General features: G+C 42.8%; 1 protein-coding gene across 2 annotated transcripts in view; it reads left to right on the forward strand.

The window, feature by feature from the left end:
• opn4a (opsin 4a (melanopsin)) overlaps nt 1–13,905 on the forward strand; it is a 61,112-nt gene that overhangs the window by 18,843 nt on the left and 28,364 nt on the right. For both annotated transcript variants that reach the window (XM_088636090.1, XM_088636091.1), the window contains exon 2: nt 13,215–13,357. In XM_088636090.1, the coding sequence (XP_088492216.1) occupies nt 13,215–13,357 (143 nt within the window). The remainder of the gene's footprint in view (nt 1–13,214; nt 13,358–13,905) is intronic.

Here is a 13,905-nt window from a genome sequence, read left to right on the forward strand (position 1 = left end):
GACACATACGAGTACATGACGGGACAGACACGCATGCTTCTCGCCGTCTGCCTGTATTGCGGTGACTCGGAGGACAGTCAGTGCCAGGCAGGCTGGGAGTGTACACGTTGCGAAAGTGTTAACACACTGTGTTTTACGAACTGTGGGATGAAGTCAATTAGTTCATGGAGGTGAAGGGAAAACCTGTCAGGGAACTCAATGATAGCAAGTGGCTGTTTGATCGACTGCGCTCCAGACTGACCGATGCAAACCTGGAAAAGCAGTTGCGAGTAGCAACATCATCAATACCAGCTAACATTACACGCCTCAGCAAAGAGAGGCAGTTCCAGCCATCACATTAGGGGTGAGTTAATTAAATGTTTGACCAAATATAGCAGGCTAATTTTTAAATTGATAATTTTGTATGGCCTGCAAATGATGTTATAAATATCCAAATGGGCCTTGGCAGAAAAAAGGTTCCCCACCCCTGCTCTAGAGGAAGTAGCTAAAAACAAGGTTCAAGAGTGGTGACACCACTACCACTGCTAGTTAAGCAGATTAAGAGATACGTGAGTGCACCAAAGATTCCAGTAAGCTGCACTTACTTAAATAGGCTATGACTGCTACTCCTCTGTCTTTTGGGATGAAAAGCACTGGGGATGCTGCTAACATCAAAGCTGATCTGAAAACGAGTCCAAGGGACAGTGATGTTTAACACACCTGCTCTTCCTGTGGAAACTGCAGTAAATGTCACAACAAGTGCTTGTCAGAGGCAAATAATACCAAGAACCAACCAACAGAAAACCAGGTCTGAAATAAAATGAACAAAAATGAATTGGTTTCTGAATGATTCTTGGGGGAAAATGATTTTCCAGGTAAGGGGGGGGGGCTTTGACTAAATTGTGCTGCCCATCATGTGTAACATTCACAAGTCATTCTGAAGAGTCCACTGGATGACCATTACACCAAGGATAAAAATCTCAGTAAGGTGGCCAAGTGAAATTATTGCTTATCTACAGTAGGGGCAAAATGGGTGAGAAAGGCAGAGGTTTGTGGACGAAACTTGGGGAGGCCCTCAGTAACAGGATGGTGATCCTCCAACGAACCTCCATGGAAGTGGAATTTGTGGACTACTAGATGGAGACCTTCCCACCACACCATTTTACTTTTTGTAAAAATAGGTTGGTCAACCCAAATGTCCTGATGTTCCCAATGACTATCTGGTGAAGTAGTTTCTCACTCTTCTCCCTGATCTGCTGTGCAGTGGGACTGCACTTCAGTGGGGTGTGAAGTTTGTGCCACACTATGCTTTGGGATTCTTGGTGATGAAAAATCATAATAGAAAGTCACATACAGATTCAATTGAGCAGTGGATGATGATGATAATGGTGTCATCTTAAATTGAGATATAAATGTCAGCTTCAGTTCAGAATCAGTTCAGGATTTTGTATAGACCATTCTTTGTGAAACGTTAAGGTAAAACCATCTCCTACACACTTGTGCTAAGAGCACTTGGCCTAATTTGGTATAACATAAAGAAGACGTGGGAAAATTAATCCTTATTGCTGCCCACTTTGAAAATGCCATGTAGGCTCCTACCACACAGTTAGTGCTGTGTCTGTAATTCATTATTTCATGCCTCAAGGTCTGTACTTTTAGATCCTCACATGTTCTGTTCAAACATTCTGGGCCTCTGTCTGAGCTGTGCTCATGTGATTCCACTCAACTCTTCACATACACGCTGGAGTGAGCTCTCCTCCTGATGGTTCATCTCCAGTTCACTGTTATGTAAAAGGAGGACAGCCTGGCCAGGACGAAGCATTCCTCAGATTCTTCTCTAATGCAGAGCACTGGGGGGGATCCCTTCACCTGAGTCACTCTGACCTTCTGCAAATATTGACTTTAGTCTTTGTTTCTTTCCCACATCAAGGCAAGACCTTTCATCCAAAAACAGCACCATTGTTATTAATATTTAAGGTCTGTGTTTTTGCTGTATGGTCTTCTCTGTAAGATTGCTTTGCTTTAGAATTACCTGTGGTTTCTTGTGCATTACCTGTTAAGGCCACAAGGCCCCAGAGGACAGAGTGTACTGGATAATGTTGCTTCTCAGTGCGATCTGTGGCACAAAGTGTAACTGTTCAGAATAAGAAAATTCCAATTGTTACTCACTATTTTCTGATCCTGTCTTTGTACTGTACATTAGCACAGTTTATAATCCAGAATAAAAATCCTAATGTTCTACACCCTTAATTTACCAATCTCCTATTGAAATAAGTGCTTTAGTTGCCCAGCCTTGGCTCTGCAAAACAGGAGTGAGGGCTTCCTGTGCTTGTGGCTGGTGCTCACTGTGCTGTGTCAGGACTCTGTCAAGTGATTTCCAGAGTGCTCCGTGTTGCTGCTGCTCTTCATTAGTGCTCCTGCTGGCTCTCATACCCAGAATCCTGGGTATTCCCAGAAATCCCTGACTCCGCTTGATATTGTAGCTTTTGCTGTCAATGTCTAAATGTATCCCTCCTCATGTCCCCTGACCTCTTAAGAAACATGCTGCTGAAGGGGAAAATTTTACATTTTGAATTTTGAATCAGTGCAGAGATAAAGATGGGAAGATCTTTCTGGTTTTGCCCACAGGTGTCATCTATACAATTACTGATTAAACCTGCTGTTTCCTGTTCATTTACTAGTTTTCAGTCCCTGTGCACACATAACTTGGATTCCTATTGCATTTAAATTAAAGATAAGCCTTTTAAGAGGAACCTTACCAAAAGCTTTCTGTACGTCGAAATATATCACGAGATTTGCCTCAGAGGTTGTTCACAGACGACATTGTTGCTTGTTCACAGAATTCTAGCAGTTTACATGAAAACCTTCTTTTTAAAAAAAACATGTTGGTTTTTACATACAATGCTGTTGTTTTGCTGACATTCTTATAAATGAGCTCTTATCAGTTTCCATAAAGGTAACAGAAATAAGGCTGAAAGGTACAGTACTTTTCACAATCGTAAATCCCTCCTCTTAAGGGCACTCCAGCTCTTTCTTGTTTTCCACCTGCCTCCTGTTCTAGCCCCTCCCTATAAAAGCCAGACGCCTACCATTCTGGCCTCAGCTTTGGAAGATGGACGCCCGGAAGCCTGCCTACCGCTTCGTGATAAGAACAGCTGAAGTGTTGACTCCCTACCCGATTCCTAACTCCAGCCAGGGTTCTGGGTAAAGAGGTGTGCCAGCTTATTACCATCCACTGTCAGAGATTAAGTGCTACTTAGTTGTCAAATAAGGCTTCCAGCTGCTCTCCAGAGCAGGCTGCCTTTCACGTTGAGGTCCTCTTGAATGAAAATCAGCTACCTAAATAAGAATGGAAAAGCAGTTTAATTGGTTTCCCTTGGGGGGAGGGGGAGAAAAGATCAAATAAAAAATCCAATCCGCCTTGAAAAAAGGAGGAGAGAAGACGTAGGAGGGGGTGATGGCTGGGGACAGAATGAAAGAGAGAGAGAGCTCAAGGGAGTGAGAGACGAGCACAGAGCAGATGCAAATGAGGCAAAGGGTCTGGAGGAAGAATCTTTGTTCAAACACAAGTGTGAATTAGCACAAAACAGGGCAGACCAATACAAATCTGCAGCACTGTATACAGTATTTTCTATTACAGTTTTGTGGTGTTTACATAAGACGGCACTTTGATTATATGATAGCTCAGGATGCTTTGTGCTGATAGAGCTTTGTTCTTCCCCAAGATGCCCCACATCTTCTCATTGGGTGGGCTCACTTCAGCTGCTGAAGAAGTGCATTGTCCTCTGAGGTGCTGAAGAGGTAGCAATTCAACTAGAAAAAGAGAGAAGAATTTCTGCAGGATGTGTGTTCCTGCTCACTTCCCTGGTAGCTTCCTCTGTACTTAAGATTGTGGAACTCGGCCGCCATTCTAAAGGAGCCCCCCAGGGATCTGTGCACCAGTCTTGAAGGACGACACCTGCAGGATGTGTAGATCCAGTCTTCTGCGGATATGCAGCAGATGTTAAGAGGTCAGCACTGTGCATACACATGTGGTAACTGGTTGGAAAGTTTAATTGAGTCGTAACTGGGACTAGAGGAATAGAAAGTGACTGTGTGCGTGTAAGGGGAGATGTCACTGCAGAAAAAAACTTTGCAGACAGATTCTCACAAACACCTGATTGTAGCACCTAGAAACTCATCTGTCAGAAGACAGGCAGTCAGATAATTCTGTTTACAGCCAGTTTGTAAATGACAGATATTTAGAGCTTATTTAGGAAATTCTCCAGCCTAATTCCTGCAGGCCACAGGAACAAATCAAGGAGGATGAGCTTATCATGCTCCAGCACCAACAGCTAAAATCACCTAAAGTAGCAGAATCCAATATTTCATTTCTAGTGTTCTCAATGTTACACCAAGTGACACATCCTGAAATGTCAGCTTTAAATTGATAGGCTGTGGAACAGCTCACCTGATTAAAAAAAACATCCCTTGAACTACAGAACATGCTTCTGCATGAGTAATAAAGGGGGGGGATGCTTTTTCTAAAACCGATTAAATGAGCACAATGAAATAATCAAAAGAAAGAGGAACAAATCCCTGCCATATTGAAGTAAACACCACTGACAGAACCGTGACAGCTGAAATCCATAGCCCTGCATGATTTTCTCCTTAATTCCTCAGCTTTGAAAGACTTGGGATTTAAACAGCCCATTGACCAGGTGAATCTTGAGCTGCAGGCCTCTCCAACTGACACGGCAGACTTGGGAACAAGCTGGTCCTTGAGAGCTACAGCGTTTTCATCACTGTCATGTTCTCGGTCTCCTCATTGGTCTAATTACATGGTCAGCTGAGAGTTTTTCTACATTTTACACAGGTAAAGATAAAGATAGTTAGAAAACCTCTGGGAATGTGTATTAAGTGGCTAGGTGAAAATAAAGAAAAGTGAAAATGATTAATCAGATACAACCTTTAGCCCAGACATTAAGGATTGTAAGTGCCTCATCTGAGCTGTTCAGCAGTCTTTTGGATGTACAGTAGCATGATAGCGGAGATCAAAGAGGTGATGGTTTGGTTGGAGGGGGGCATGGTGGCACAGTTTTTAGCATTGCTGTCTCGCAGCGCTGGTGCACCGAGGTGGGTGGAGTGGCGTTTGAGTGGACTTATACAGTATGTTCTCACCGTTCATGTGGGTTTCCTCAGGGAGCTCCTGTTTCCTCCCACACTCTAAAGACATGCCGGTAGCTTAATTAGCTCCTGGGAAAACTGTCCCTGATGTGAATGTGTGTTTGTGTCTGTATATGCCCTGTGATGCACTGGCACCCATTCCAGGGTGTACCCTGCCTTTGTGCCCATGGCTTGCCTTGATAGGTTCCAGCTCCCATGCACCTCTGTACTGGATAAAGTAGTTAGAATATGAATGGATGAATGGTTGGGGTAACAGGAGTGCAGTGGTAATGACTTTTCTATTCGTATTCTACACTTGAAATGTTGTATTCCCTCCCAGATTGTAGCTCACATCAAAGGAGCCTTTCGATTTTTTTATTTATCTCCCAGTGAGCAGCATCTTTCCTTATTATTGATTTAACTCTTCACTGCTTCACATCTGGTGCCTTTCCCAGGTTTTAACAAAGCTGTTTTAATTAATAGAATATGCTTAATTCCTTATTTAGCACAACACAAAAGCTGCATACATATTCACTGTGTTATTTCCATTTGGCATACATGATTATACTCGTGGTTAGTTTTTCAAAATAGTTTTTTACTGTGGATGGATATATACTGTATAGTGGTTTATATTATAAAGGAGATTTTGTACAACATTACTGTAACACCCATAGTACAACATTGCAAATCACTTAATGCAAGAAAGAGTTCTGTGTTTTTAGGTGCTAGTGAAATGTAATAGTTGGTCTACTTCAATCTTTGAATCTGCCTTGCTATAATCATTTGGATTCACTGCAATAAATGACAGGAATATCACCCCATAGATTGCACATGAATGAATTCAACAGCACAGTCCTGTTATTAATGACAACCAGAAGTTACTTTAGAACTCACTTCACAAGCCACCAGGAATGAACTGAAAAAAAATTCAGATCAAAGTTGCTGGAGTCTGAACACTTGCATGACTGGCTTAGATTTTGTACTCTTGCACTGCTTGGTAATAAGGTCCTGCTTCTCAATCTCAGGCAGTGCAGGAGCAACAGGCCCTGCGTTTTGTGGGTTGCATTAACCAGGGACACCTACTGTATTCTGAGTTTTGTATCTGTAGAGGTGGACCCAGACTCCAGACACAGACTCCACACCTGCTGTCAGAGAATCATTTCTTACAGCTGCACAGGTCCCTGGTTCACATCCCTGTTGTGGATGATGAATAATCCTCTGCAAATTCATTCTAATTTTAGCCTAGCTCATTAAATGGCATCAGAAATGGCTTTGTAATTGCTGTATTCGCCTACAGAGTGTGCAATGGATTTTAGGGTATGTCTGTATAATTTAGACATTAAGTGTTATAAGGATTAAAATTCAATGGTGGAACTCCAGCAATGCTGTGGTTTCAGATTCTTCCAGGTTCCACTGGATTTTGCCCAGATATTTGGTCCTCTTTTGTCCTTGTAACCTGTTTTCTTATTAAAATGCCCTGCATGTTTGAATAGCTAGCATAGCTACAGAAGTATTCGTAATTCCCGCCTGTAGATGGAGCTGCTGGGGTTTGTCCTATTACAAAACATGCCAGTCCTGCATATTGCCGGGCTGCCTCCTCTACACTGGAAAAACTGCTGGACTTCCATGAAGGCAGTTCAGGTTGTCCCATTTCAGATATGCAAGTTCTCTTAGCATTTAATAGCTTGTAAATTACCAGCTTGAAATAAACCTGAAATCCTGATGGAAGCACAAATATAAAATAAACAGATAAAAAAAAAACAAATTTAAATCCTGCAAGTATTTGTCAAAGATTGGTTTGAAGTGAAGTTCTTTTTAATGAACAGAAATGAAAAGCGTGTTATATAAAGTGACCGGTGACAGAAAAGTACGGGAGCAATCCTGTTATCTGTTGTCCAAGCCTGTGGCAAATTCTGTGAGAAGAAGGAGCCCAGTCCAGCAATGGACTTCTTTCCTGTAGTGGTGCTTGGGGCAGAGAAGTGCCTGTCTCCTGCTCTAGGGTGAGCCAGCACTGGGCACGCTCAACTGCTACAAGCCACTCAGACTTACAGCAACTCACCCTGCAACTCACAACTGGCAACCCACTGAAACTAATCAGGTGTGAGCCTGGTCAGTACCTGGATGGGAGACCTCATGGGAAGATTGCTGCTGAAAGTGGTGTTAGTGGGGCCAGCAGGGGGCACTCACCCTGCGGTCCATGTGGGTCCTAATGCCCCAGTGTATTGACAGGGACACTATACTGTAAACAGGTGTCGTCCTTCGGATGAGACGTAAAACCGAGGTCCTGACTTTCTGTGGTCATTAAAAATCCCAGGGCGTTTCTCGAAAAGCGTAGGGGTGTTTGGCGTCCTGGCCAAATTTCCCATTGGCCCTTACCAATCATGGCCTCCTAATAATCCCCATTTATAAATTGGCTTCATTACTCTGCTCTCCTCCCCACTGATAGCTGATGTGTGGTGAGCGTTCTGGCGCACTATGGCTGCTGTCGCATCATCCAGGTGGATGCTGCACATTGGTGGTGGTGGAGGGGAGTCCCCATTACCTGTAAAGCGCTTTGAGTGGAGTGTCCAGAAAAGCGCTACATAAGTGTAAGCAATTATTATTATTATTATCTACCCATACAATATCTACACAACATACTAGTACCTGTCTCATGTAACCTTGGCCAATTAGTGTTCAGGGCTACCAAAGTATGAAATGAGTCGGGTGGGATGTAGCACTTTGGTAGTGCATATTTTTTGTCAGGATTTGCTTATGCTCTCTACAGTACCACAGCACTGAAAGAACAGGGTTCAACAAGCAGAGGTGCAGAGTAAATAAGCAGAAGCAGGGAGCTCTGCTTAAGTTCCTGATGAAAGAAAGGTAGGAGTCTCCATAGATTTAACTCTGAAAAGATTAGAAAGAAGAAAAAACATAATCCAACCACTTCCAGATACCCACTGAGACCTGTGAACTGTCTGGGTAGGTGGGATTAGTCACAGGGAAGGTGCTTCTGAAGACAGAGGACTGTGGTTTCCAGAGGCTCACTTGAAATGCCAAAGAGGAAAAAGAGAGGCAGTAATACCACAACTAAGATTTGCTTTTATTAAACAGTATAGAGAACTTTTGAACATGAGAAAAGTTCTCCAAGAACGGGGCAGTATTCCCCAGCTGGAGTAACAGCTCTTCAGAAGCGCCGTCACCTTGGAGTTGAGACGCAGAGGACTTTCTGCTGCCATTATCACTTCCACCGGCCCTGTGAAAATGTGCTGCTCAATGTGACAGGGGTTCTCCCTTCTGAGGCTTTCACCAACCTTAAAACATGCCTGTACTTTCCAGCAGCTCTCTCATTGCTTTCACACTGCGCTGTACTACACCTCTCAGTGCTTTGCTATGCTTTAGCTAAGAATTCCAAACCTCAGTGCTTTTACTGTGCTTTAGCACAGGCCCATCATACACACTGATAAAGGCTTTAACAAACATCAGCTTCAAGTAAGCAATTTCATTTTCAGACACTCAAGTGATTTAGAGAGTTTTTGTGCCACACTGCCTATTACTATAAGGACTTTGAAGTTGCAGATTTAACGAACTTAACAAATGGCAACATTTGTATGATAATGATGAAGACAAATGTAACCAGTGTTTCGATAAATACATTTATTGATAATAATGCAGTCATATAAAGTCATTAAAATACCAATACAAAACTGCAATAAAGTGTAATATTGAATACAGTGCACAATTTTAATTCAATATTTACTATAATGAAACAAAACTGCTTCACAAGAAACCATGTAGGCAACAGCAGCAGCACTGTGCTGGTGACAACAGTTTACTGGTCATAAGGCACTGAGGCAGATCTCAAATGTAATTCGGAAGTATGAATGCATGCACTGGAAGAAGCACTGGCCAGTTCTTCAAGGTTGTGTTATGGAAAAGAGGTCACTGCAAATAAGTTATCTTTCAAAGCAGTGAAATGTGTGGTGGTATTTATCCATCTCATGCAGATGAAGCTACTGGGCCTCAGAAGGAATGGACACGAGTCTCTTCTTATCTATATAGCCCTTTGGCATCCTTTGGGAATCTTAATTATTATGAACATACACTGGAGATAAGTTTTATCCACCAAATAAACATTGCTTAGTTCACTATTCCAGGTGGAACTGAGAAGGTTCAGCCTGATGAATAAAGACGCTGCTGTTTTTCACCAACTGTTCCCTTGATACTGGAGTGACAGAGGGTTATTGTGGAACTCTGTGGAACTCCTTTTCCAGCCCTCCTGCAACACTATCTGCTCTTCACTGTGAAGGCCAGCTTCATCAATGGGAGAAAAAAATCCATTATTGTTTAAAGAGAACTGAAACAGCACTGAAGTCTTCAAGGAATTTCTCCTGCCCTTCTAATTGCACTTTGATGTACAGTAACTGCATGTGCGTTACTCTCCATCTAGGGACAGCAAAAGAAAGCTGTGCAGCAATTTGTGGACTAATGGAACTGTTTAGCTCTTTCACTGGTGGTCTTGCAGAATAGGCTTCATCACAGCATTGTGTGTGACAGGTAACTGACATGCACTGTGAAAGCACCACTGAACCTGGGATCTTTCACATCTTCACCTGCTTTGCCACTCTTGGTGGTCATGGGTTTGGGCTGCAGGTGTAACTCCCTACAGTACATGTCCGAAAGGTTAAATCCTGACAGCCTTTTATTCAGCATCAGAAAACGCCAAACCCTTAATATTTGTATTAATAATCAATTGGGATTTTAAATCCATATGGGGTGTTGACCATTATTTCTGTATGCCCTTCCAATACAGAACAACCATTTGTAGATCAGCTAAACTGAGTGCTGTACCAGGATGTGGGAAATGCTGATATGGCACAACTTCCTCTGAAAAGCACACATCTCAGGGCTCTTCGCCACCTTTTTCCATCCTGTGACTCCGCTGTTTGTGGGAGAGCCAGCGCAGCTTGGAGGAGCAATGTGACTCTCGATGATAAGACTGTGTGCCCACAGGCTCAGCCACGGGGGCAACCGTCAGGCTCATGCCAGTCCATCATAGCAGCTGTGCTCTCTGATATACAAATACAGGTCAACTTTGATGATCAGTGTATGCAGCAGTAGATGTTACCGGAAAGGAAAGGCTGCAGGGAGATGAATTCAGAGAAGATACAGGCCCATTCCAGCACTGGTAAGAATATCCTTTGCTGAGATGAGTAAAAGGTACTTCATCTCTTTAACTGTGAGTGTTTAGTATCTTTAGTCTAGATAATGAGGCGCATTCATATTGAAAATACTGAAAGTTAATTATTAAAGTTATCCCAGTGGATATCCTGGACCAACAAAAATTAAAGTAAAATGAGAAAGCACAAGTTACTTTACACAAATGTGTGGAACAAGCAGCCTCGATATTTAATTGACACCACTTCCCATTGGATGCTTCAAGAAATGATTGGATGAGATCCTTGATCAATGGGCCATCAGCAATTGAATAAGCTAAATGGCTTCCTTTTCTTTGCAATCTTTCTTTTTCTGTTACCTCAGAGACAAGAATGGGCCTGGAAGGCTCTAGGTAGGGTGTCCATCTTTCCAATGCTAACAGCTTCTTAACACATTACGTTGGAAATTGTGCAAAGCTGGAATTACTCCAAGTTTTTAGAAATTATGAATGAAAGGATGACCCATGAATCCTAAATGATGGGGATTCTCAGGACCCAGGACAAGCAGTCTGAGCTCTACAGTTTGCTTAGTTGTCATGATTATCATGAACTTGATCAATAAAGCAGCCACAGGATTCAATGCCACATATTGTCTGTGTGTCTCTCACCTCTTTGCTGCTGGAGCTGCGTACAAATGGGCCCTGCAATGACCCGTGTGCTTTGACAGGGCAAACACTAGGGTCTTGATTTCTTGCTCAGGCTGCTGTCTCAGCATCTCTTTGCTACAACCAGCACGGAGGAGACAGGATCTGAACCTCTGACAAGAAAGCAGGCTTACTGAAACTGTCTGGAAGCTGCCCCTCTCCTCTTTGCTTTGTTCTCTGTCCACCGATTAAGGAATTTGATGGCAGACACCAAACCTGGCAAATAGCATTGCAATAACTACTGGGCAGAAAAGGACAGTTTCAAAAGTTTTCAGACCATGAGGAATTTGAAAAAAGCTTGAATATTTACTAGGTAGAATAATAGTTTTTTTATTTCAAAAGGTAATGAAGAAGGATATAAGATGTGAAAGGGGGTTAACTGATTTCTTTCTGCACAAAGAGGGATGGGAGTTAACTGATAAGAAATTCCAAGTGCAAGCTAGAGACCCCCTAACTAAGGAAAGATAAAACCGACCATTAACAGTGGTCAAAGTCTTGGTCAAGGTCTTGGGAAAGTCCAAACACAGGTGACCCCCCCCCCCAATACCATGGTAACAATTTGCGTCAGAAACACGGCTGAAGTTTGCTATATAAGCTGGAAGTTTTGTACCTATATTCCGAACAATACTTTGATCTTATTGTTCCTTGCATGCAATAAACTCAATAAACAGTACCAAGTCAGGAGTTCAAAAGTTCAGCATTGAGGAACATAGTTTTCTCAATTAAAGACAATATTTGCAGTGCCCTGTATTGTAAAAATGGGCATCCTCAAAAATAGTGAGCACAAAACATCACCACAAACATAAGGCACTGCATGGGCACCTGCATCAAGCTTCGCATTATGCAGGGCTATCATTCCCTATATTCAGGTGATTGATTAATTCAGTGAATTGACAAGCAGAGAATGCCAGAGAAAATATAGATAAGTCTATACAGAGGGATGCCAAAATTGCTGGACAGGTGGCCTATACGGCAATCCATTCGTCAAGCTCAATGGGGTTGAAGTGTGCTGCTGAGGAACAGAGCTGACCATCAGAACCAGGGCTGAAGGAAGTGTTGGCACCCGGAGGAGCAGGGCAGTGCCTGGCAAGGTAGCAGCATATCTTCTTTTTCACAACAAAGAGTGAAGGGAGTCTATGCAGTACTCAGAACTCCAGGCTGGCTATACCATCAGCAGGCAGGTGTGCAGTCTCAGAGGGAGGTTAAGAAGTGTCAGAGAGAACAAACAGGCTGCTGCTGTGTCAGGAGTGCAAGTGGTGATTAATGAGTGGCATCCCTGGACAAACAGGATCTGCTGGTGTAGGAGAGTGTCCACAAAAATGGATTATTATCAACCGTAAGTGCAGGAAATGTTGAAAGAGCAGAGTTGATCGAGTGCCTGATTATATTAGATCACGAGGGAAGGAAAAGACTGAAAGAAAGTAGAATTGTTTATTGAAATGCGAAGACGTGACTTAATCCGCTCGGCTGAGGGCCAACCTCCTGGCCATTGGACAGGGAGGATAGGGCCCCTATGTGACTGAGGGGGTAGCTGCAAAGGTAGAGAGGGGTTGGAGGAGGGATGCGAAAAATGAGTGAGGAAGAGAAGAGGTTGATGTGTGGTACATATGGAGAGTGAGGGATTACATCAGAATTAATGAGTGTTGTGGCAGCTGAGTTTAATCAATTCTGCTTATCCCTTCCAAACTGCTCTTAAAAACTCCATTAAAGATCCTGAGTGATTGGGAGACATGGAGCAAGTTGAGTAGAATACTCCAGTCTAATTTGATGAATAAATAGTGCAGATATTGAGATGATGAAAGATCAGAATGAGCAAAACACGGAGAAGAGATCAATAAAGCAAAAATCCATGTAACTTCTCTGAGAGAAGACCAATAAAAGAGTCTGCAAGCATGGATGATGAACCCTTTAAAACATAGAAGATTAAGGTGACAGTGGCAGCATGGTGATTTAGGGTGGTGCAAATGCCAGCATTGTTACAAGCCCAGTTGTGCCAGCCCTGTGATCATCATTGTTGAGGGTACTCATTGTAATTTGCTAAGGCTTTGCAGTACAGTATACTGTTGTTATTCTGGCAGACAAAACCGGCAAACTAAGGATCTTTTAAATTACCTCAAAAGGAGGGTTTTGAAGCCATATGTATTTCTCTTTAAAGGCCTTGAATGTGTACACTAGGATAGTCATTCCTGTTCACTAAAGTGATGGTATTTCCTGCTGTCTGATTTGATAAAATTTTGTTGTTTGCCCTCAGGTGGCTGTGGTGCAGGAGGCGTCACACCTCTTCCCCACGGTGGACGTGCCGGACCATGCCCACTACACCATTGGAGCTGTCATTCTTGCTGTGGGCATCACAGGACTGTTGGGCAACTTCCTGGTGATCTATGCCTTCAGCAGGTATATTTTCACTCTAGCCCTCCTATATTCAGCAAAAATACAGTATGTGATATGAACAAAATGGGCTTGTTTCTACGTGTCTGAAGGACATTTCTCTTGTATGAATTAGCATCCAAACTGGTTTGTTGTACTAGACAGTCAATACCCAGAACTAAGTAAATTCCTGATTTATGTGCGTGACTCCATGTGGTTGTTGCCATGTGAGATGTGCCCATAACGTAGAAGTCTTGGGTATGTGTTTTTTCTTCATGACTGTTTCATGGTGTGAACGGGTCTTAGCAAGCCTCAGTAGTTCCGCATTACAACTGAAGTTCCTTGAACCTATTTCTGTGTGTCTCATTTTCAGTTCTCTGTCTTTGCTCTTGCTCTTCCACCTAGTGCCCCAAACCCCCTTTGGACAGTGGTAGAAAGGAGAGGTCTAGACAATATCTAGACAATATTGTAGTTGAACACTGTTGAACACTGCACTGCAGAATTCTTCGGCATGGTCCCAGATCAAGTTTATTTAGTTTTTTTGAGTGGCAGTGTTCTTGAAATCTGGGGCTTAA

This window comes from Lepisosteus platostomus, chromosome 6, assembly GCF_059453375.1.
Source record: "Lepisosteus platostomus isolate fLepPlt1 chromosome 6, fLepPlt1.hap1, whole genome shotgun sequence".
Taxonomy (NCBI): Eukaryota; Metazoa; Chordata; class Actinopteri; order Semionotiformes; family Lepisosteidae; genus Lepisosteus; species Lepisosteus platostomus.